The sequence below is a fragment of the Oncorhynchus clarkii genome, chromosome 2 (genome assembly GCF_045791955.1).
Source record: "Oncorhynchus clarkii lewisi isolate Uvic-CL-2024 chromosome 2, UVic_Ocla_1.0, whole genome shotgun sequence".
Classification (NCBI taxonomy): Eukaryota; Metazoa; Chordata; class Actinopteri; order Salmoniformes; family Salmonidae; genus Oncorhynchus; species Oncorhynchus clarkii.
In genome coordinates this window covers 76,817,490-76,840,976 of record NC_092148.1, presented here as the reverse complement: position 1 = coordinate 76,840,976, position 23,487 = coordinate 76,817,490, and the positions used below count along the sequence as shown (strand labels likewise).

General features: G+C 45.0%; 1 protein-coding gene across 2 annotated transcripts in view; it reads right to left on the bottom strand.

Annotated features, from left to right (window-relative positions):
* LOC139373931 (SLIT-ROBO Rho GTPase-activating protein 1-like) overlaps positions 1 to 23,487 on the bottom strand; it is a 157,216-nt gene that overhangs the window by 38,272 nt on the left and 95,457 nt on the right. For both annotated transcript variants that reach the window (XM_071115024.1, XM_071115020.1), the window contains exons 9-12: positions 16,582 to 16,779; positions 15,878 to 15,962; positions 14,689 to 14,716; positions 115 to 148 (exon numbers count right to left, since the gene is read on the bottom strand). In XM_071115024.1, the coding sequence (XP_070971125.1) occupies positions 115 to 148; positions 14,689 to 14,716; positions 15,878 to 15,962; positions 16,582 to 16,779 (345 nt within the window). The remainder of the gene's footprint in view (positions 1 to 114; positions 149 to 14,688; positions 14,717 to 15,877; positions 15,963 to 16,581; positions 16,780 to 23,487) is intronic.

Below are 23,487 nucleotides of genomic sequence, written 5' to 3'. Positions count from 1 at the left end.
GTTTCCTTGCCACAATACTAACGAGTATGGCAATACTGTTATCACCCCGGCCCTGACAGACAGACAGGTAGCAGTAGGGACGGGTCCCTCTCCACTCCAGTGTCTCCACTCTACCTGGTGTCTGGTGTGCGAGTTCCGTCGTCCGCGGCTATGAAGAAGCAGAGAAGAAAGCAGAGAGAGCGAGAAAGAGGTGAAACCCAGATTAAATCACCACAGCAGCCAGCTACAGTACCACAGCCCAGCCCTCCCCCACACACTAAGAATAGAGCTGGCGTCAAACGCAGGGGAAGCAGCAGGGCATTGTGGGGAGGTGGTGGATTCCTTATCGCTCTGGCCACCATCCCCTGGCTGTCACATATATCCTGCTGACAATGGCTGCTTTCAAACCAGCCAGAGAAGAGAGAGAAGGAAGAGAGAGAAATAGGGAGGAATACCAATGCCCTAGCTGACAGCAGAGACTCGGGGGGAAAGATGGAGACAAACATCTTCCCTACATCCCGTCCTCCTTCCCCCCACCCTCCCCCTTCACCCCCCTCCACTGTGCTAGTGTGCCCTCTGCTCTGTCATCATACCTCCTTCCCTGGATGCACTCTGTCAGTAGCAATGCCACCCCTGTGCTTCCCCAACGTTTGAGACTACAGAGAGAAACGAGAACTGGTGTGGTCAGCCTAATGATCAGACCCCAGGAAAAAGACAAGTGTGAGTTGTTGAGTTACGGTCATTATTATGGAAACGGTCGGAGAGACGGTCGGTAGCAGTCCAAGGCCAGACTTGACCAGTACCTTGACAAAGGACTCCAGATTGCCATTAAACAACTTAACGTTAAAGACCGAGCGGGGCCTAGCCCTCCTATTTGTGCCACTGTGAGGTTTGGGCGGCACATTGGGAGGCCTGGAAAATGGAGAGTGTGTTAGAGAAATCTCCCACCATGAACATACACCGTCTGTCTGAACTCACCAATGTCCGAAGTTCAAAAATCTGACATCTGAGATTTCAGACAAACTACGCACGCAAATGTGAACAATCCTAAACTAACACACAAAAGTGACTTCTTGTGTTGTGAAGTCGTGTATGGTGTCACCCAGCCTGCCCTGTGAGTTTGAGTGTTAGTCGTGAGATGACGCTGGGCCCGGATCCTGGTATCCCACTAGTCTGTCACCATCTCCTAGAGAGATTATTAGATGGAGGGTTTGATATCCCCACTAGTCTGTCACCGTCTCCTAGAGAGAGATTATTAGATGGAGGGTTTGATATCCCCACTAGTCTGTCACCATCTCCTAGAGAGAGAATTACCACCCAACTTCAAAAGGACATGAAAATACCAGGCCTGCTGGGATGAGTGTGTGTGGGCGCCGTGCGGCAGCATTCACCTGACGACATGTCCCGGTGGGAGAGGGTGTGTGTATTTGTATTTATTATGGATCCCCATTAGCTGCTGCCAAAACAGCAGATAATTTTTCTGGACCCCAGGAAGAGTAAGGCAGTTTATACAATTTTAAAACATTACAATACATTCACAGATTTCACAACACAATGTGTGCCCTCAGGCCCCTACTCCATCACTACCACATATCTACAGTACTAAATCCATGTGTATGTGTGTGTATGCATGTGTCTATGCATGCATGTGTCTGTGCCAATGTTTGTGTTGCTTCACAGTCCCTGCTGTTCCATAAGGAGTTTTTTTATCTGTTTTTTAAATCTAATTTTACTGCTTGCGTTAGTTACTCGATGTGGAATAGAGTTCCATGTAGTCATGGCTCTATGTAGTACTGTGTGCCTCCCATAGTTTGTTCTGGACTTGGGGACTGTGAAGAGACCTATTGTGGCATGTCTTGTGGGGGTATGCATGGGTGTCCGAGCTGTGTGCCAGTAGTTAAGACAGACAGCTCGGTGAATTCAACATGGCAATACCTCTCATAAATAAAAGTAGTGATGAAGTCAATCTCTCCTCCACTTTCAACCAGGAGAGAGTGGCATGCATATTATTATTATTAGCTCTCTGTGTACATTCAAGGGCCAGCCGTGCTGCCCTGTTCTGAGCCAATTGCAATTTTCCTAAGTCCTTTTTTGTGGCACCTGACCACACAACTGAACAGTAGTCAAGGTGTGACAAAACTAGGGCCTGTAAGACCTGCCTTGTTGATAGTGTTGTTCAGAAGGCAGAGCATCGCTTTATTATAGACAGACTTCTCCCCATCTTAGCTACTACTGCATCAATATGTTTTGACCATGACAGTTTCCAATCTAGTGTTACTCCAAGCAGTTTAGTCACCCCAAATTGCTCAATTTCCACATTATTTATTACAAGATTTAGTTGAGGTTTAGGGTTTAGTGAGTGTTTTGTTCCAAATACAATGCTTTCAGTTTTAGAAATATTTAGGGCTAACTTATTCCTTGCCACCCACTCTGAAACTAACTGCAGCTCTTTGTTGAGTGTTGCAGTCATTTCAGTCACTGTAGTAGCTGACGTGTAAAGTGTTGAGTCATAGAAACTATGGCTTTACTCAAAGTCAGTGGCATGTCTTTGAAAGCTGAAAACAGCAAGGGGCGTACATAGCTACTCTGGGGAATTCCTGATTGTAACTGGATTATATTTGATAGGCTTCCATTAACCTCTTGAACCTCTGGGGGCAGTATTTCATTTTTGGATGAAAAACATTCCCGTTTTAAACAAGATATTTTGTCACGAAAAGATGCTCGACTATGCATATAATTGACAGCTTTGGAAAGAAAACACTGACGTTTCCAAAACTGCAAAGATAGTCTGTGAGTGCCACAGAACTAATGCTACAGGCGAAACCAAGATGAAATTTCATACAGGAAGTAAGCCAGATTTTGAATGCGCTGTGTTCCAATGTCTCCTTATATGGCTGTGAATGCGCAAGGAATGAGCCTACACTTTCTGTCGTTTCCCCAAGGTGTCTGCAGCATTGTGACGTATTTGTAGGCATATCATTGGAAAATTGACCATAAGAGACTACATTTACCAGGTGTCCGCTCGGTGTCCTCCGTCGAAACTATTGCGTAATCTCCAGGTGCGTGCATTTTTCCATTTTGTTCAGAGGAGAAACCAAACTGCCAGGAATGATTTATCATTGAATAGAATATGTGAAAAACACCTTGATGATTGATTCTAAACAACGTTTGCCATGTTTCTGTCGATATTATGGAGTTAATTTGGAAAAAAGTTTGCCGTTGTAATGACTGAATTTTCTTTTTTTTTCTTAGCCAAACGTGATGAACAAAACGGAGCGATTTCTCCTACACAAATAATATTTTTGGAAAAACTGAACATTTGCTATCTAACTGAGAGTCTCCTCATTGAAAACATCCGAAGTTCTTCAAAGGTAAATGATTTTATTTGAATGCTTTTCTTGTTTTTGTGAAAATGTTGCCTGCTGAATGCTAGGCTTAATGCTATGCTAGCTATCAATACTCTTACACAAATGCTTGTTTAGCTATGGTTGAAAAGCATTTTTTGAAAATCTGAGATGACAGTGTTGTTAACAAAAGGCTAAGCTTGTGAGCCAATATATTTATTTCATTTCATTTGCATGAATAGTTAACGTTGCGTTATGCTAATGAGCTTGAGGCTATAATTACGCTCCCGGATACGGGATTGCTCGTCGCAACAGGTTAACGAACACCCTCTGTGTTCTGTTAGACAAGTAACTCTTTATCCACATTATAGCAGGGGGTGTAAAGCCATAACACACGTTTTTCCAGTAGCGGACTATGATCAATAATGTTAAAAGCTGCACTGAAGCCTAACAAGACAGCGCCCACAATCATTTTATCATCAGTCATTTGTGTAAGCGCTGTGCTTGTTGAGTGTCCTTTCCTATGCTAAGCATGCTGAAATTCTGTTGTCAATTTGTTTATTTATTATTTAAAGAGCAGCAGTAAATAAAAATAAATATATATATATATATATATATATATATATATATATATATATATATATATATACACATACATACATACATACATACATACATACATACACACACACACACACACACACACACACAAATCCTTCTCCACACTAACTAAACACAACAGACTCTGAATACCCCATATACTCATAAACAGATCAATATTGTTAACCAGTTTGTAATAGGCAAACTCAACCCTCAGTCTCGCTGCCAACATCCCCTCCAGCAATCCCACCACATCCACAGACCCCTGTCCCCGAATACTGTTTTTTCAGGTCTTCCATAGTGCTAATTTAGCTGCCCCTAACACAAAATTAAGCAAAACAACTACACCCCTTCGACTAAACCTGTACTTTAGCTAAAATATAAACTGTTGGGAAGAGAAAATCTCTCCCAAAGCTGAGAACCAAGAAGTGATCAGGTCAATCATCCTGACCAACCTGGGACACTGTAAAAACAGATTCTCTGTGCCAGAGTTTCAGACTCAGCACAGAATGTACACCCCTCCCCAGGTGTACCAGATGCATGTTGGTGGCTATGGCTCCATGTATTATCCTCAATTGGAGGTCAGCTGTCCTCTTTTCAATAGGCAGTTTGTATAAAGACCGCCAACAGCCTTTTGGGGATGCACCTGGACCAAACACACCCACCCACCTCGCAGATTTTTACCCCTTCCAGGGAAGAGGCATGGGACAGTTTGACACAAATTTTGTACAGGGCCTTCTTTCCCACCTCCTTGAACTCCCCCAGCCCCGGGGCATCGAATGAAAGCAGCATCCCCACGTCCTCCTCAAATGACCCCGCCGCAGCACTAACAATCAGTACAGGGACCTCATAATCCAGACCCTCCTTCCAACGTTCAGAATTGGAAGTGTCAGTCACATACTGCAGTGTCAGTCACAGACCTCAGCTACGACCTTCCTCAGTAGGCGAGAATCGTATCGCCGCTCTTTCTCCCAGCTCCTCCAACGATCTGCTCCTGCTCCGCATCAGATGACCTAGCTTAGTACACCCCACACTTAACAGGCATGAACGTAGGCTTGCTGAACCCAGAGCACGCGACTGGATGGCAGGCTCTTCAAAAAGCCACATCCCTGGTGACATGCCTGCCTGACGGGACTTGACAAGAACTCTCCAAGCCTGAATAACAGACTCATAAAATGGATTCAGGCCAGACAAATTACCCCTTCCAGCTTGAAGAAGAAAAGGTGCTTGTCTAAGCCCAAACAGCCCGCTCTCCTCATCAATGTGTAGGCTGTGTCGACCCAGCTAGAACCGTCACTGTACAACAGTCTCTGGGCTGCTTGAAGCCGGAAAGCCATGATCATGGAAGAAATGTCCACCAGGCCTTGCCCACCCTCGTGCAGTGGCAGGTACAGGGCTTTAATCCAGTGTTGTCCAGACCAGAAGAAATTGACAAGGGTCCTCTGAAGCGCTTGTATCAGACGTGGCTGTAAAATCATAGTCTGTGCCACAGGGTAGAGGCGGCAAGATTATTAGCTACCAAGACCCTTCCTCTATAAGACAGCTGAGGTAGCACCCATTTCCACCTTGACAGTCTGGCACACACTTACTCCACTACACCCTCCCAGTTCTTTTTCTGAAATACATCAGAGCCTAGAAAAAAAACCAATGTCTTCATCCCATCTCTGCCCCACTGAAGCCCACCTGGTAACCGTGGAGCAGACCCCGTCTGATGCTGACCTGCCCACCGTGATTCACTCATTTCACAATTAACTCTAGTTAAGGAGGCCCCCTCATACACATTTAAAGTGTTTGAGAGAACCTTAACATCCTCACCCCCTGTAATAAAAACTGTCACGTCATCTGCATACGTAGACAGTGCTATCATGGGACCCTTCATTACTCCTGGCACAGAGAAACCAGCGCGTGATTTCCTACTTGCAGGAAAACACGCACAGAACGAGCAGTGTGGCTGGTGGCATTGTCATGCTGGAGGGTCATGTCAGGATGAGCCTGCAGGAAGGGTACCACATGAGGGAGGAGGATGTCTTCCCTGTAACGCACAGTGTTGAGATTGCCTAAACTGACAACAAGCTCAGTCCGACGATGCTGTGACATACCGCCCGAGACCATGACGGACCCTCCACCTCCAAATCGATCCCGCTCCAGAGTACAGGCCTCGGTGTAACGCTCATTCTTTCAACGATAAACGTGAATCTGAACATCATCCCTGGTGAGACAGCGATGGTGGGTTTGCGGCCATAGGCAAGTTGTTGCCGGTGATGTCTGGTGAGGACCTGCCTTACAACAGGCCTACAAGCACTCAGTCCAGCCTCTCTCAGCCTATTGTTGACAGTCTGAGCACTGATGGGATTGTGCGTTCCTGGTCTAACTCGGGCAGTTGTTGTTGCCATCCTGTACCTGTCCCACAGGTGTGATGTTCGGATGTACCGATCCTGTGCAGGTGTTGTTACACGTGTGTTGTAACTTTAATGTGTTACAGAGTTAATGTTTAAGTTAATTCATTGAGCTGTATCCAAAGATATTTCTTTACAGGTATTTACATATGTAATTGTATTGGTTAGTATTGAATTACGCTTTTGACTGCAAGTTCCAGAATGCCTTGCGACAGGAATGAGAGAGGTAACGCGCCAGTGTTGTGCAGGTGCAAGGTGATTAAGCTGACTTTCCGCTAGCATCTTACCTGCATTGCTCTGTAGAATTTAAAGTTGTTTAAATGTAACGTGAACAAGTATTATTACTAAAAGAAGCTTTCATATCAAACCCAACGTCCCGAGTCCTTACTTTGACGACAGTTAATCTAAAATGTGGTGCCGAAACCCGGGATATGAGCTGCGACGAAGAAGCGGCTGAAATGGCTGAGGAGGAACGTCGGCATGAAGCAGAAAGAATGAGATGAAAGCGGGGTACCATTCGAGGCGCCACAACGCGGATTTTGAATCAGATTGACGTGGAAATAGCCCAGTCAAATCCGGATACCGATCACTTGAGTACATTGTTGAAATTGCTATCAGCTAAGGAGGACAGTTTGTTTGAACTTGATAGTGGAATTGAACAGTTAACGCCATTGGACGGATTGGAGGCAGAGATTGCATGCACGGAGGATTACAAAGAGCGCATTATCATGCTGAAGAGCCGTGCACAAAGAGTGATAAAGGAGAAACAGGACGTCAATCCACTACCAGCCCGGGTGAGTGACGCTAACTCAAACAGATCACAGAGACAATCAGTAAGGCTACCAAAGTTGATTATTGAGAAATTCTATGGAGATGTCAGTATGTGGCAGGAGTTTTGGAGCCAGTATGAGACTGCTATTCACAATGATTCACTGTGTAATAAAGAGAAGTGTATCTATCTGAAAACATATCTCACTGGACCAGTTGCAAAGGCAGTAGCAGGACTGATGTTAACAGACAGTAATTATGATGATGCAATCACTCTACTCAAGAGCAGATTTGGAAGGAAAGATCTTGTGATTAGTGCTCATATGTTAAAGCTGCTGAATCTCACATCTGTAAAGAAATCCTCTGATCTAAATGCATTGAGGCAGCTATATGATGAATGTGAAATTTAGATTAGGAGCCTGGAATCACTGGGTGTAGTGTCAGAAACCTATGGAAGCCTACTATGCCCAATCTTACTGCAGATGATTCCAGAGGACATAGGTGTTGACTATAGTCGTCAGAGGGGAGTAGATGATGAATGGAAAGTGTCTGAGATTATCAGTTTCCTACAGAAAGAGGTTCAGAGCAGGGAGAGAGCGCTACAAATGACAAGATTATGCAACCAACAGAAAGAGAGCAAACCATGGAACAAGTCATGCTTCTCCAATGAAATGAAAACAAAAAGGCCCAACATGCCCTCTGCTGCAGCACTGCATACAGCCAGTCAGGAGGAACAAAATTGTCTATTCTGTGACAGTGCAGACCACAAATCAGAAAACTGCCCTGACCACAATATTGCTACACGCAAAGAGAAACTAAAGAAAATGGGAAGATGCTTTGTATGTTTAGGACAGAGACACATAGCAAAATTCTGTAAGGTCAAAGATGTGTCATGTGCAACATGTGGAAGCAGACATCACGTTGCTGTGTGTACCAGTAAGAGGAGTGAGGTGCAACCCCCTACTATTTCTGTAGATGCTGTTGTTTCCTCAGTTATTCCCCATTCAGTGAGGATGAAACCAGATGGACAGAACACTGTGTTGCTACAAACGGCAAAGGCATGGGTAGAAGGCCCATCGGGCAGGAAGATAGCTCGTTGCTTACTATATGGAGGCAGTCAGAGAAGCTTCATACATGAAAACCTTGTGAAGGGCTTGAAGCTACCAGTAATCAGACAAGAGGCACTCATTCTTCACACGTTTGGCTCCTCCGCCCCAGCAACGTCCCAACGCAACACAGTGAAAGTCATCTTGGAGAATGTCTGGGACAAACAGCAGAGAATAGAGATAGAGGCAATTGAAACCCCACAAGTATGCACAGCTGTGATGAAGGTTCCTGGTGAACAGATTCAACATGAGCTCAATAGAAAGGGACTGCAGCTCACAGACTTTCCAGGAGATGACAATGATCCTGAACTATAGTTCAGATAGTATCAGGCAGAGTGGAGGGACAGACGGAGACGCTAGTTGCTTTAGAGAGCACCTTTGGATGGTCGGTGCAGGGACCCGTGTCCATGTCAAGTGTCGCCGAGGCAACCTGCATGTTCATCCCACTTGATGAAGACACACTAGTCTCCAAGCAACTGCATGCATTCTGTGAGCTTGAGTCTCTGGGTATTCTAAGCGAGAAAACACAGAACGCAAAGGAAAATGAGGCTCTACAAAAGGTTTGAGGAAACAACCACCTTCAAAAATGGGCAATACCATGTGGAGTTGCCATGGAAACGAGAAATGCCAGAACTCCAAGACAACTATAGAATCGCCAATAAACGGTTTGAAGGTCTGAAGAAAAGACTGAAGAAGGATGTGGCGTTGTACAGCAGATACAATGAAGTAGTAGAGGACTACTTACAACAAGATATGGCAGAGGACGTGCCCAAGGACAACGCATCAAGCGCAGACAACGTAAAATACTACCATGCAGTACTCCGAGAAGATAAGGTGACCACAAAACTGAGAGTGGTGTTTGATGCCTCGTCCCATGAAGATGGCTGTCCATCCCTCAATGACTGTCTACTCACAGGACCGAACCTGAATCCGGATCTGCTCAGCGTTCTGATAAAGTTCAGATTACATGAGATCGCATTCATGGCAGACATCAAGAAAGCTTTCCTGCAAATAGCCCTAGCAGAGAGAGACAGAGATGCCGTGAGATTTCTATGGCTCGCAGGCCCACCAAGGGGAGAAAATGAAGAGGAGCTGTGTGTGCTGAGGATGAAAAGAGTGGTAATTTGGAGCTTCCCCAAGTCCATTTTTGCTGGCAGCTACAATCAGGAAGCACCTGAAACAATATGAAACAGAACAACCAGAAGTTGTAGAGATACTGAGAGAGTCACTCTATGTAGATGACTTCATTGTAAGTTCACGCAATGTTGAAGAGGCTTACCTTGTGACAACAACTGCAAAGCGAATGCTGTCGATTGCAGGCATGGGCCTTTGCAAATGGATGACCAATTCTCCTGAATTGAAAACAAAATGGGAGGAGAGTACGACAACTGACCACCCGTTGACGCTAGAAACACAAGGATTAGTGCTGAAGGTTTTCGGTTTAGTATGGAGGCCGGAAACAGATTACTTTGTGCTTGACCTCAGGCCGCTACTGAGCATTCTAAAGCAAAAGGAAAACACAAAGAGAAGTGTTCTGCAGTCGTCTGCACGAATCTTCGACCCTCTTGGTTTCTTAACTCCCTTCACCATCAGGATCAAGTGCATGTTCCAGGAAATGTGGGAGAGGGGACTCAGCTGGGACGAAGAATTACCACCTGATCTGACACGAGAATGGTAACAGTGGTGTTCAGAACTACCCCAGTTACACCAGCTCACTATACCAAGGTGGTACAGAACAGACATGCGGCCACAGAATAACCACACCCTGAAACTACACGTGTTCTGTGATGCAAGTGAAAGGGCTTACAGTGCAGTAGCTTACTTGCAAGGTGAGTCACAAGACAGGGAAACAACAAGTCTAGTCGCATCCAAGTCCAGGGTAGCCCCACTTAAGAAAATGACGCTGCCACGCCTGGAGCTCATGGGAGCTGAGATTGAAGCGAGACTAGCAAACAACTTGATGATCACACTGAAAATGGAAGAAAAACAGATCAAAATGTGGACAGACTCGATGATCGTGCTGCATTGGATTTGCAGCTCAGCTCAGAAATGGAAACAGTTTGTTGCGAACAGAGTGACGGAGGTCCCGTCCTTGACCAATCCAGAGTCATGGTCACATATTGAAGGGAAAACTAATCCAGCTGACCTCCCTACAAGAGGACAAACTGTTCGAAACTTGACACAGAGCGAGCTATGGTGGAATGGAACCAGAATTCTGACATCACCCAATCAGTCCGAAGAGACTGATGATAACAAGGTTCCGGAAGAGGTGAAAAAAGAACTCAAGTCCAGTTGCCAGGTTACTGTACAACTCAGAGCAAACTGCACAGACATTACTGAACCTGTGTTGGAGCTTGAAAGGTACAGCAAACTGAAAAGAGTGTTCAGAGTCACCGCCTGGATAAAGAGATTCATAGCCAATGCTCGCACAACCATAAAGATGCAAGGTGAACTGACTGCTGACGAACTGTTCGATGCAGAAAAGTACTGGATTAAGGTAACTCAACAACAGAGTTTTGGACAGGAGATCAAACTATTGAAGGCAGGAAAAAGCCTAAACAATGACTGTAAAATCAGAGAACTGAAATCTTTCCTGGACGAACACAAACTACTCATTGTAGGAGGAAGACTGCAACAGTCCAACTTCACATTTAGAGAGCAGCACCCATGGGTTCTGCCCAATAAGTACAGATACGCAGAAATGCTGATACAGTACCACCATGAGAAGGTGATGCATTCTGGAGCAAGTGACACTCAGCACCCAACATTAAACAAGGGGGAAATGACACGCAGATGGAAGTACAGGCAGAGACTTGTGACCAGTTTCTGGAACAGTTGGCGAAGAGATGACTTGCTGGATCTAAAGTCAGCACACCGCTGTGAAACACGACAGCCCACCCCACTGAAAGCGGGTGACGTTGTACTCATTGGAGAAGATAACACACCCAGACAAACCTGAAAACTAGGAAAGATTGAGGAACTGTTTCCAGGCCGAGATGGCCTAGTTAGATCATGTTCAGTTCGTACTACTTCAGGGACTTTGTTGAGGAGACCTATTCAGTTGATATACTGCCTAGAGATCTAGTTGAACACAGTTGTTCATCGGGGGGGGGGGGGGGGGATGTTGTAACTTTAATGTGTTACAGAGTTAATGTTTAAGTTAATTCATTGAGCTGTATCTAAAGATATTTCTTTACAGTTATTTACATATGTAATTGTATTGGTTAGTATTGAATTACGCTTTCGACTGCAAGTTCCAGAATGCCTTGCGACAGGAATGAGAGAGGTAACGCGCCAGTTATGTGCAGGTGCAAAGTGATTAAGCTGATTTTCCGCTAGCATGTTACCTGCCTTGCTCTGCAGAATTTAAAGTTGTTAAATTTAACGTGAACAAGTATTATTACTAAAAGAAGCTTTCATATCAAACCCGACGTCCCGAGTCATTACTTTGAAGACAGTTAATCTAAAAACGTGGTCTGCCACTGCAAGGACCATGAGCTGTCCGTCCTGTCTCCCTGTAGCGCCGTCTTAGACGTCTCACAGTACAGACATTGCAATTTATTGCCCTGGCCACATCTGCAGTTCTCATGCCTCCTTGCAGCATGCCTAAGGCTCGTTCAAGCAGATGAGCAGGGACCCTGGGCATCTTTCTTTGGATGTTTTTCAGAGTCAGTAGAAAGGCCTCTTTAGTGTCCTAGGTTTTCATAAATTGCCTACCGCCTGTAAGCTGTTAGAGTCTTAATGACCGTTCCACAGGTGCATGATCATTAATTGTTTATGGTTCATTGAACAAGCATGGGAAACCGTGTTTAAACCCTTTACTATAAGGATCTGTGAAGTTATTTGGATTTTTACTAATTATCTTTGAAAGACAGGATCCTGAAAAAGGGATGTTTGTTCTTTTGCTGAGTTTATCACATTTATCACATGGTTAAAACTGAAAAAAACTTGTATTGACAGAAAAAGATGTGTTCCTTTGTGCAGTATATATCCCCCCCCTCAGAATCCCCATATTACTCAGAGGAGATCTTCCCCACCCTTGAGGAAGACACGTGCCATTTCCAGGCCCAGGGAAATGTGCTCATCTGTGGGGACACAAATACGAGCACAGGAACACTACCTGATCTAACGAGCACACGAGGGGACAGCTTTATTACAGGCCATACTGTTTCAAACGGTCTTAATCTCCCCATAGAAACAACAGTGACAGCACCATCAACAAAAACAGAAGGGATCTGTTGCAGCTCTGTAGAAGCCTGGGTCTGTACTTTGTCAATGGTAGGTTACAGGGGTACTCTTTGGGAAGATTCACCTACTGCTCACCTCTTGGCCACAGCACAGTAGACTATATGATTACAGACATTGACCCTTTCTCTCCCAGCTCATTCACTGTCAAGCCACGAACACCTCTGTCTGATCACAGCCAAATTACATTGTTCCTCAAAAGAACAGACATGGAAACAACCACACATCCACAGCCCAGTAAGCTGTACAACATCAGAAATTCATACAGATGGGCCCAAAACAGCACAGAAGAATACCAGAAAGCAACCTGTAGCCAAAATATCCAAACACACTTAGATAACTTTCTGGATACCACATTCACTTACAGTAAAGAAGGTATTAATCTAGCAGTAAAAAACATCAACTACTGTATATGTTCAGGCATATGGCAAAAAAGTGGTTAGTCTCCACAATTCAGAGGTTAAATGCCTACTCTTCGCAAATGACCTATGCCTGCTGTCGCCCAGTAAACCCCAAAAATACTAAAATAATGATTTTCCAGAGAAGATCCAGATCTCAGGGAATTAGACCAAAGTCCTCAATTGGTACACAATAAATAGAGTACTGCACACACCTAATTACTTAGGTTTAAAAATAAGCACAACTGGACACCTTAATGATGCAGTGAATGAACTGAGAGAGAAAGCAAGCAGGGCATTCTACGCCATTAAAAACAAATTCAAATTGAAATACCTATTAAAATTAGGCTAAAACTAACTGAATGTGTCATTGAACCAATTGCACCTTATGGCAGCGAGGTATGGGGTTCACTTGCAAATCAAGATTTCATCAAATGTTACAAACACCCCATTGAAACCCTACATGCAGAGTTCTGTAAGATTCTCCTACATGTCCAGAGGAAAACTACAAACAATGCATGCAGGGTAGAATTAGGCCAATATCCACTAATAATAAAAACTTGAAAAAGAGCAATTAAGTTTTGGAAACATCCAAAATACTTTGACCCCCTCTCATATCATTACCAAGCCCTGCAATACCAAGAGCTGAGCAAAGAAAAAAGTCCCCTCATCCAGCTGGTCCTGGGGCTGAGTTCACAAACCTGTCCTACTAATACACTGAAGCCTCGGGACCAGAACATCCAATAAATCAGAATAAAAAATTACAACACAGTCAAAACAAAACTACATTGCTTATTGGGAAACACAAGCACAAAGCAAAATCCAGTGCTATCTGGCTCTAAATCAACAGTACACCGTGGCTAACTACATTTCCTGACAAAATGTAAAAAATATAAAACAATTAGAGAGTTTCATTTCCCCAAATTTGAAACCCTTATTCAAGGTTTCAAAGACCTCTCTGATGAGAATAGGCTACCTGTTCTGTTGGGGGAGGACGCAGAGAGCTGTGAGTTGGCAGCGCACTACATTGCTGCCTGCCATAAGATGAGGGACAGTGTCTGGCAGACCAATCAACCTGCACATGTCCTCTACTGTATGCGTATTGTTATTGTTCAATGTATGGTTATTTTGACCCTTGGTTATTGTTGTTACTGTTGTCCCGTTGACAATTTTGATTCTTATTATTTTAATATTGTAAATATCCAAAGTAATCTTTGGCAATATGTACATTGTTACGTCATGCCAATAAAGCAAATTTAATTGAATTGAAAGAGAGAGAGAGAGAAAGAAAGAGAGAAAAAAAGACAGCGAGAGAGAGAGCAAGAGAGAGAGCGAGAGAGAGAGCGAGAGCGAGAGCACTAGAGAGACAGCGCTAGAGAGAAAGCGAGAGAGAAAGCGAGAGAGAAAGCGAGAGAGCAAGAGGGTTGAGGCTCTTGGAAGGGGACAATATTACCAGGCCATACCATGCTGGGCATATGGCAAATTCAAACCCTGGGGAGTCTAGAGCAGTAACATCTGGTCTCTCTTCTCCAGGGTCAGCAGTTTGATAATAGCTCAAGTACAGTAGGGATTGTTCTACTCTTCACACAGTGATAAGTGAGAACTTTAAGTGGCAAACTTTTATTTTCTTTACAAACCAGTGGAAATATATATTTGTCTAGATATCGTTGGTCATTTTACTGTAGGAGGATAAAGAGAAATGGCATTCGCAACGAAGAGTACACTGACTTTTACTTATGGGGATACGTTTTCAAAGAACTGAATAGGGACAGCTAAATATAGACAGAAAGGGTCTTATTAAAACCTAAGAGGTTAGTGTGTGAGGGAGAGAGAGAGCGTGGTAGTGTCTTACCTTGTGGTCATATAGTCCCCTTGGTGACCTGTGGAGACCGAGGGGAGAAAGGGGAAGGGAGAGAGAGGATGTGAGATGAGACATGGGACCTTTCCCAGAGGAGCCTGCAGAGCATTGTGCACACGCTCAGTAAAGCATATGCAGCCCTGCCATCTGCCCACAACCACTGGCTTCATGGTGACGCACACAATGACTCACACACAGTAACACACACTTATACTTTAACTGCAGTAAAAAAAAAAAATGCCTGTCCAAACACACACACAAACACACACACAATTTTACCTTCACACGCAAAAACGCATGTTTTCACAAGTCAAGAAACTCCAAATCCAACAAATTGCTCCTAACAAGAGGAACGGTTTCAACTTTAAACCTGTGCCCATCCACTATGCACATGGACAGGATCCGACCTGTCAGGGTAACACCAGGGTGGGGCTAGCTTTACCTATACCTACTTGAACACACTCACCAACATTCACTGTAGCAGGCAGGAGTCCATGGCTAATTATTATCAAAGTCCCCATTCTCTACAGCCAACAGATTGACTGAGACTGACGGATTTAGACCACACGAGAGCTTGCTTCCTGCATTGTTAGCTCGTTAGCTAGCATTCAGCAGCAGCTCAGTGTTGACAGTAGCTTAGTCAAAGGCCTTGAGGAGATCCCACAAATGTAGAACACAGTGAACCCAGCCATAATAGTCATACCGCGCTAATGCTGCCAGGCCATTAAGCTAACCACTAATCAATCACGAAGAGGGATAGTACATCAGCACAATCCCTTTAGCTCTGACTTGGCGCGCTAATGCTGAGGTTAGCATCTCGGTTGTGAGGCCTGATGGAGAAAGTAGCAAAATGGAAATTTTACCACAGAGGTTAGATTGAAGTGGACAATTTTAGAATCAACCGAATGTTTTTAACGGTTTCTAATTAGCTCTAAAGTTCTAAAGTACTGCACTTGGTTTGGAATGTGCATGCAATCTTTCCCTTTCATTTATTCAGGAGTTCCTTTACAAACCCACACAGACAATAGCGGAGACGTTCAGTATACCATTTCATACATATGGAAACCTGCTTAGATCACAACTCAGCCAAACAGACAGAAGGGACATACAGACATAACTAACCAACAGACGGGACCGCCAGACAGGAAGTAGGCCAGCACAATGTGGGTCTCTGATCCCTTACCTTCTCCCAGAGTCCTTTTCAGTAGGTCGTGCTTGGCCTGCAGTTTGGAGATGAGATTGCTGCCCTCCAGAAACTCCCGGAATTTCTGTGGAGAATTCAGAGTGATTACTAGGGCTGATGAGCCAAGTAAGCGTTGCCTGCCCTTACGACACCAATCTCTGATAAGGCAGCCAAGGGCAAAGGACAGAACAACAACGGGAGTCTTTTTAAAGCTTTATCGCACCATGTCCATCTTTAGACAGCCAGGAGGACAGAAGAAGAGGAAATAGCCTAACCACTATATTTTTGGAGAGCTTTGTTTCTGAGAGTTAAAATGCCAAGAGAGGGAATACATATGATATGCACACATTTTAGAGCTCTAACAAATCCCTAGAAATACAAGCACAGCTTCTGTTCACATTCCTCAGATAGATTACAACTACTACCACAACTACAAGACCATGGATCCCAACCATCCAAACTAGTCAAAATCCAATGTATTAATTTCCTAGCCATCTATGAACAGCAGTTTCCATAGTGACTGACAGTCTGAATTTAAAGTCAGCAGGACTTACTGAACGTGTCCAATAAGAAACTATAGTTTTTGCTTTCCATTGCAAAACATTTTGCTATGTTCTGCTACTACAGTATGCACATGAATATGACCCTGCCCAGTTCTCTACAGTCATAACCTGGAGGTTACCAATAGGGGGCGCTCCACTCACCATGAAGTAGAATTGCTCTGTCTCCTGCTGGTTGGCCCTCCGTTTGGCGATGCTGGGCTTGCTGAGGTAGGTCTCCGACACGGTGGACTTCACCGACTCGGTGGAGCGGCTGTGGTGGAAACACTCGGAGACGTCGTAGTCCTCAATGGTCACCATGTCCTGGATGGTCGTCAGGGTGGCCTCTGACGTCTTCTTGATCTGGAGGGCACCCAAAGAGGATCAGCGCTTTAGGACAGGTTTACAGTGTCACAGGTGTAAACACATTCAAACACATTACACTGTCATTTGTTTTCCCTCAAGTACTCATAAGCTCACTCAAGTTTCCCAATCCGGCTCGAAGGACCAGTGCTCAGTGACGACCACTGACCAAATGACCTCTGAACTCCTAGGCAGTAATGTGATAAATGCATGGCTTTTCATTTCTTTCTGCATGGCCTTTCGTTTCACACTCAGCATGACAAATGCATCCGTCCTTGAGCATGACTCCAGACCAGAGCAATCAATTTGCATGCACTCAGAAACAATAGAGGTGGAAGGAAGATAGGGATGAAAGAATAGAGGTGGAAGAAAGGTAGGGATGAAAGAATAGAGGTGGAAGGATGGTAGAGGCGGCAGGGTAGCCTAGTGGTTAGAGCGTTGGACTAGTAACCGAAAGGTTGCAAGTTCAAATCCCTGAGCTGACAAGGTACAAATCTGTCGTTCTGCCCCTGAACAGGCAGTTAAACCCACTGTTCCTAGGCCGTCATTGAAAATAAGAATTTGTTCTTAACTGACTTGCCTAGTTAAATAAAGGTAAAAAATTAAAAATAATAAAAAAGGGATGAAAGAAACCAAATCAAATGTATTTGTCACATACACATGGTTAGCAGATGTTAACGCTTGTGCTTCTAGTTCCAACAATGCAGTAATAACCAACGAGTAATCTAACCTAACAATTCCAAAACTACTACCTTATACACACAAGTGTAAAGGGATAAAGAATATGTACATAAAGATATGAATGAGTGATGGTACAGAGCGGCATAGGCAAGATGCAGTAGATGGTATCGAGTACAGTATATACATATGAGATGAGTAATGTAGGGTATGTAAACAAAGTGGCATAGTTTAAAGTGTATTACATAAAGATGCAGTAGATGATAGAGTACAGTATATGCATATACGATGAATAATGTAGGGTATGTAAACATTATATTAAGTAGCATTGCTTAAAGTGGCTAGTGATATATTTTACATCAAATTCCATCAATTCCCATTATTAGAGTCACTGTGTTGGCAGCAGCCACAGTTAAGGTTAGTGGTGGCTGTTTAACAGTCCGATGGCCTTGAGATAGAAGCTGTTTTTCAGTCTCTCGGTCCCTGCTTTGATGCACCTGTACTGACCTCGCTTTCTGGATGATAGCGGGGTGAACAGGCAGTGGCTCGGGTGGTTGTTGTCCTTGATGATCTTTATGGCCTTCCTGTGACATCGGGTGGTGTAGGTGTCCTGGCGGGCAGGTAGTTTGCCCACAGTGATGCGTTGTGCAGACCTCACTACCCTCTGGAGAGCCTTACGGTTGTGGGTGGAGCAGTTGCCGTACCAGGCGGTGATACAGCCCAACAGAATGCTCTCGATTGTGCATCTGTAGAAGTTTGTGAGTGCTTTTGGTGACAAGCCGAATTTCTTCAGCCTCCTGAGGTTGAAGAGGCGCTGCTGCGCCTTCTTCACGATGCTCTCTGTGTGGGTGGACCAATTCAGTTTGTCTGTGATGTGTACGCCGAGGAACTTAAAACTTACTACCCTCTCCACTACTGTCCCATCGATGTGGATAGGGGGGTGCTCCCTCTGCTGTTTCAAGAAGTCCACAATCATCTCCTTAGTTTTGTTGACGTTGAGTGTGAGGTTATTTTCCTGACACCACACTTCGAGGGCCCTCACCTCCTCCCTGTAGGCCGTCTCGTCGTTGTTGGTAATCAAGCCTACCACTGTAGTGTCGTCCGCAAACTTGATGATTGAGTTGGAGGCGTGCATGGCCACGCAGTCGTGGGTGAACAGGGAGTACAGGAGAGGGCTCAGAACGCACACTTGTAGGGCCCCAGTGTTGAGGATCAGCGGGATGGAGATGTTGATGCTGAGCTCTAGTCGATGAACAGCATTCTCACATAGGTATTCCTCTTGTCCAGATGGGTTAGGGCAGTGTGCAGTGTGGTTGAGATTGCATCGTCTGTGGACCTATTTGGGCGGTAAGCAAATTGGAGTGGGTCTAGGGTGTCAGGTAGGGTGGAGGTGATATGGTCCTTGACTAGTCTCTCAAAGCACTTCATGATGACGGAAGTGAGTGCTACGGGGCGATAGTCGTTTAGCTCAGTTACCTTAGCTTTCTTGGGAACAGGAACAATGGTGGGCCTCTTGAAGCATGTGGGAACAGCAGACTGGGATAAGAATTGATTGAATATGTCCGTAAACACACCAGCCAGCTGGTCTGCGCATGCTCTGAGGGTGCGGCTGGGCATGCTGTCTGGGCCTGCAGCCTTGAGAGGGTTAACACGTTTAAATGTTTTACTCACGTCGGCTGCAGTGAAGGAGAGTCTGCATGTTTTGGTTGCGGGCAGTGTCAGTGGCACTGTATTGTCCTCAAAGCGGGCAAAAAAGTTTATTTAGTCTGCCTGGGAGCAAGACATCCTGGTCCGTGACGGGGCTGGTTTTCTTGCTGTAATCCGTGATTGACTGTAGACCCTGCCACATACCTCTTGTGTCTGAGCCGTTGAATTGTGACTCTACTTTGTCTCTATACTGACGCTTAGCTTGCGGAGGGAATAGCTACACTGTTTGTATTCGGTCATGTTTCCGGTCACCTTGCCCTGGTTAAAAGCAGTGGTTCGCGCTTTCAGTTTCACACGATTGCCGCCATCAATCCACGGTTTCTGGTTTGGGAATGCTTTAATCTTTGCTATGGAAACCACATCATCAATGCACGTTCTAATGAACTCGCTCACCGAATCAGCGTATTCGTCAATGTGGTTGATGGACGCAGTGCGGAACATATCCCAGTCCACGTGATGGAAGCAGTCTTGGAGCGTGGAATCAGATTGGTCGGACCAGCGTTGAACAGACCTGAGCGCGGGAGCTTCTTGTTTTAGCTTCTGTCTGTAGGGAGGGAGCAACAAAATGGAGTCGTGGTCAGCTTTTCCGAAAGGAGGGCGGGGGAGGGTCTTATATGCGTCGCGGAAGTTAGAATAGCAATGATCCAAGGTTTTATCAGCCCTGGTTGCGCAATCGATATGCTGATACAATTTAGGGAGTCTTGTTTTCAGATTAGCCTTGTTAAAATCTCCAGCTACAATGAATGCAGCCTCAGGATATGTGGTTTCCAGTTTGCAAAGAGTCAAATAAAGTTCGTTCAGAGCCGTCGATGTGTCTGCTTGGGGGGAATATACACGGCTGTGATTATAATCAAAGAGAATTCCCTTGGTAGATAATGCAGTCGACATTTGATTGTGAGGAATTCTAAATCAGGTGAACAGAAGGACTTGAGTTCCTGTATGATGTTGTGACCACACCACGTCTCGTTAACCATAAGATGTTTGTTTCTGTCGGCGCGATGCGTGAAGAAACCAGCTGGCTGCACCGATTCCGTTAGAGTCTCTCGAGTGAGCCATGTTTCCGTGAAGCAAAGAACGTTACAGTCTCTGATGTCCCTCTGGAATGCTACCCTTGCTCGGATTTCATCAACCTTGTTGTCAAGAGACTGGACATTGGCGAGAAGTATGCTAGGGAGTGGTGCGTGATGTGCCCGTCTCCGGAGCCTGACCAGGAGACCGCTTCGTTTCCCTCTTTTACGACGTCTTTGTTTTGGATTGCAGGCTGGGATCCATTCCGTTGTCCTGGGTGAAAGGCAGAACACAGGATCCGCTTCGGGAAAGTCATATTCCTGGTCGTACTGATGGTGAGTTGACGTTGCTCTTATATTCAGTAGTTCTTCCCGACTGTATGTAATGAAACCTAAGATTACCTGGGGTACCAATGTAAGACATAACACGTAAAAAAAACTAAAAACTGCATAGTTTCCTAGGAACGCGAAGCGAGGCGGCCATCTCTGTCGGCGCCGGAAGTATAAGGAGGTAGGGATGAAAGAATAGAGATGGAGGGAAGGTAGGGATGAAATAATAAAGATGGAAGGATGGTAGGGATGAAAGAAGGGGTGGAAGGATGGTAGGGATGAAAGGTACTCAGTCTCAGGCTTTTAAAACTCATTTCCATAGTGGCCACTTTGCCTTCAGCTCAAGTGCTTTTCCAAGAGCTTATAAATGTCAAGGCTTGGACAAGCATATCCCATCACTTACAACAATGCAAGATTCCACTAGACACAGACAATAAACATATACTTCTTTCCAGTGGATATGATATAATAATTGTGTTAAAGCTTTAATGATTTCCATCTTATTTGCAAACAAACATTTCCCGCCTCAGAAACGTCCCTTCTCAATTTGAGAGAAGTTTTGGCCACTTATAAAACTTCCATTCTGTGAGGAGGCCTAAACTGACGCCCTGATGTAATATACACTGCTCAAAAAAATAAAGGGAACACTTAAACAACACAATGTAACTCCAAGTCAATCACACTTCTGTGAAATAAAACTGTCCACTTAGGAAGCAACACTGATTGACAAATTTCACATGCTGTTGTGCAAATGGAATAGACAACAGGTGGCAATTAGCAAGACACCCCCAATAAAGGAGTGGTTCTCCAGGTGGTAACCACAGACCACTTCTCAGTTCCTATGCTTCCTGGCTGATGTTTTGGTCCCTTTTGAATGCTGGCGGTGCTTTCACTCTACAGAGTGAAAGCACGGAGTCTACAACCCACACAAGTGGCTCAGTTAGTACAGCTCATCCAGGATGGTACATCAATGCGAGCTGTGGCAAGAAGGTTTGCTGTGTCTGTCAGCGTAGTGTCCAGAGCATGGAGGCGCTACCAGGAGACAGGCCAGTACATCAGGAGACGTGGAGGAGGCCGTAAGAGGGCAACAACCCAGCAGCAGGACCGCTACCTCCGCCTTTGTGCAAGGAGGAGCAGGAGGAGCACTGCCAGAGCCCTGCAAAATGACCTCCAGCAGGCCACAAATGTACATGTGTCTGCTCAAACGGTCAGAAACAGACTCCATGAGGGTGGTATGAGGGCCCGACGTCCACAGGTGGGGGTTGTGCTTACAGCCCAACACCGTTCAGGACGTTTGGCATTTGCCAGAGAACACCAAGATTGGCAAATTCGCCACTGGCGCCCTGTGCTCTTCACAGATGAAAGCAGGTTCACACTGAGCATGTGACAGACGCCGTGGAGAACGTTCTGCTGCCTGCAACATCCTCCAGCATGACCGGTTTGGCAGTTGGTCAGTCATGGTGTGGGGTGGCATTTCTCCATGTGAGGTAGCCTGACTGCCATTAGGTACCGAGATGAGATCCTCAGACCCCTTGTGAGACCATATGCTGGTGCGGTTGGCCCTGGGTTCCTCCTAATGCAAGACAATGCTAGACCTCATATGGCTGGATTGTGTCAGCAGTTCCTGCAAGAGGAAGGCATTGATGCTATGGACTGGCCCGCCCGTTCCCCAGACCTGAATCCAATTGAGCACATCTGGGACATCATGTCTTGCTCCATCCACCAACGCCACGTTGCACCACAGACTGTCCAGGAGTTGGCGGATGCTTTAGTCCAGGTCTGGGAGGAGATCCCTCAGGAGACCATCCGCCACCTCATCAGGAGCATGCCCAGGCGTTGTAGGGAGGTCATACAGGCACGTGAAGGCCACACACACTACTGAGCCTCAGTTTGACTTGTTTTAAGGACATTAAATCAAAGTTGGATCAGCTTGTAGTGTGGTTTTCCACTTTAATTTTGAGTGTCACTCCAAATCCAGACCTCCATGGGTTGATAAATTTGATTTCCATTGATCATTTTTGTGTGATTTTGTTGTCAGCACATTCAACTATGTAAAGACAAAAGTATTTAATCAGAATATTTCATTCATTCATTCAGATCTAGGATGTGTTATTTTAGTGTTCCCTTTATTTTTTTGAGCAGTGTATATTTGGGTGAGAAGGAGCGAAATGACAGGGAGAGAGTTAGGAGATAGACAGGAGGGAAATGTTTTTGTATGCCTATGGCTCATGCAATGGCAGAGCGCATGTGTTCACCTGATGTAGTGGTTTAGAGAGAGAGAACAAGAGCATGCGAGAGAGGAAGCAGAGAGAGAAAGAGGGAGAGAGCAAGAGCGAGTGAAAGATGTGGAGAGAGGATGGAAAAAGAGAAAGGGGAGAGAAAGGAAATAGAGATCGAGTGACAAGGAGAGAGGAAGGAGAGAGACAGGAAGGAGACAGTGAGAGAGGAAGGAGAGAGGAAGGAGAGAGGAAGGAGAGAGGAAGGAGAGATAGACAGAGAGAGGAAGGAGAGAGTGAGTGAGTGAGTGAGTGAGTGAGTGAGTGAGTGAGTGGACCTGGCTCTCAAGAGAATACAGGCTATGTGCACACTCCCCACAAAATGAGGTGGAAGCTGAACTGCACTTCCTAACCTCCTGCCAAATGTACGACCATAGAGACACATATTTCCCTCAGATTACACAGACCCACAAAGAATTTGAAAACAAACCCAATTTTGATAAACTCCCATATCTACTGGGTGAAATACCACAGTGTGCCATCACAGCAGCAAGATTTGTGTCCTGTTGCCACAAGAAAAAGGGCAACCAGTGAAATACAACCCATATTTATGTTTATTTATTTTCCTTTTTGTACTTTATCTATTTGCACATGATATGATATTTGAAATGTCTTTATAATTTTGGAACTTTTGCAAGTGTAATGTTTACTGAAACATTTGTGGTCATACGCACCATTCTTAAAAACAAATGTAATGTTTACTGTTATTT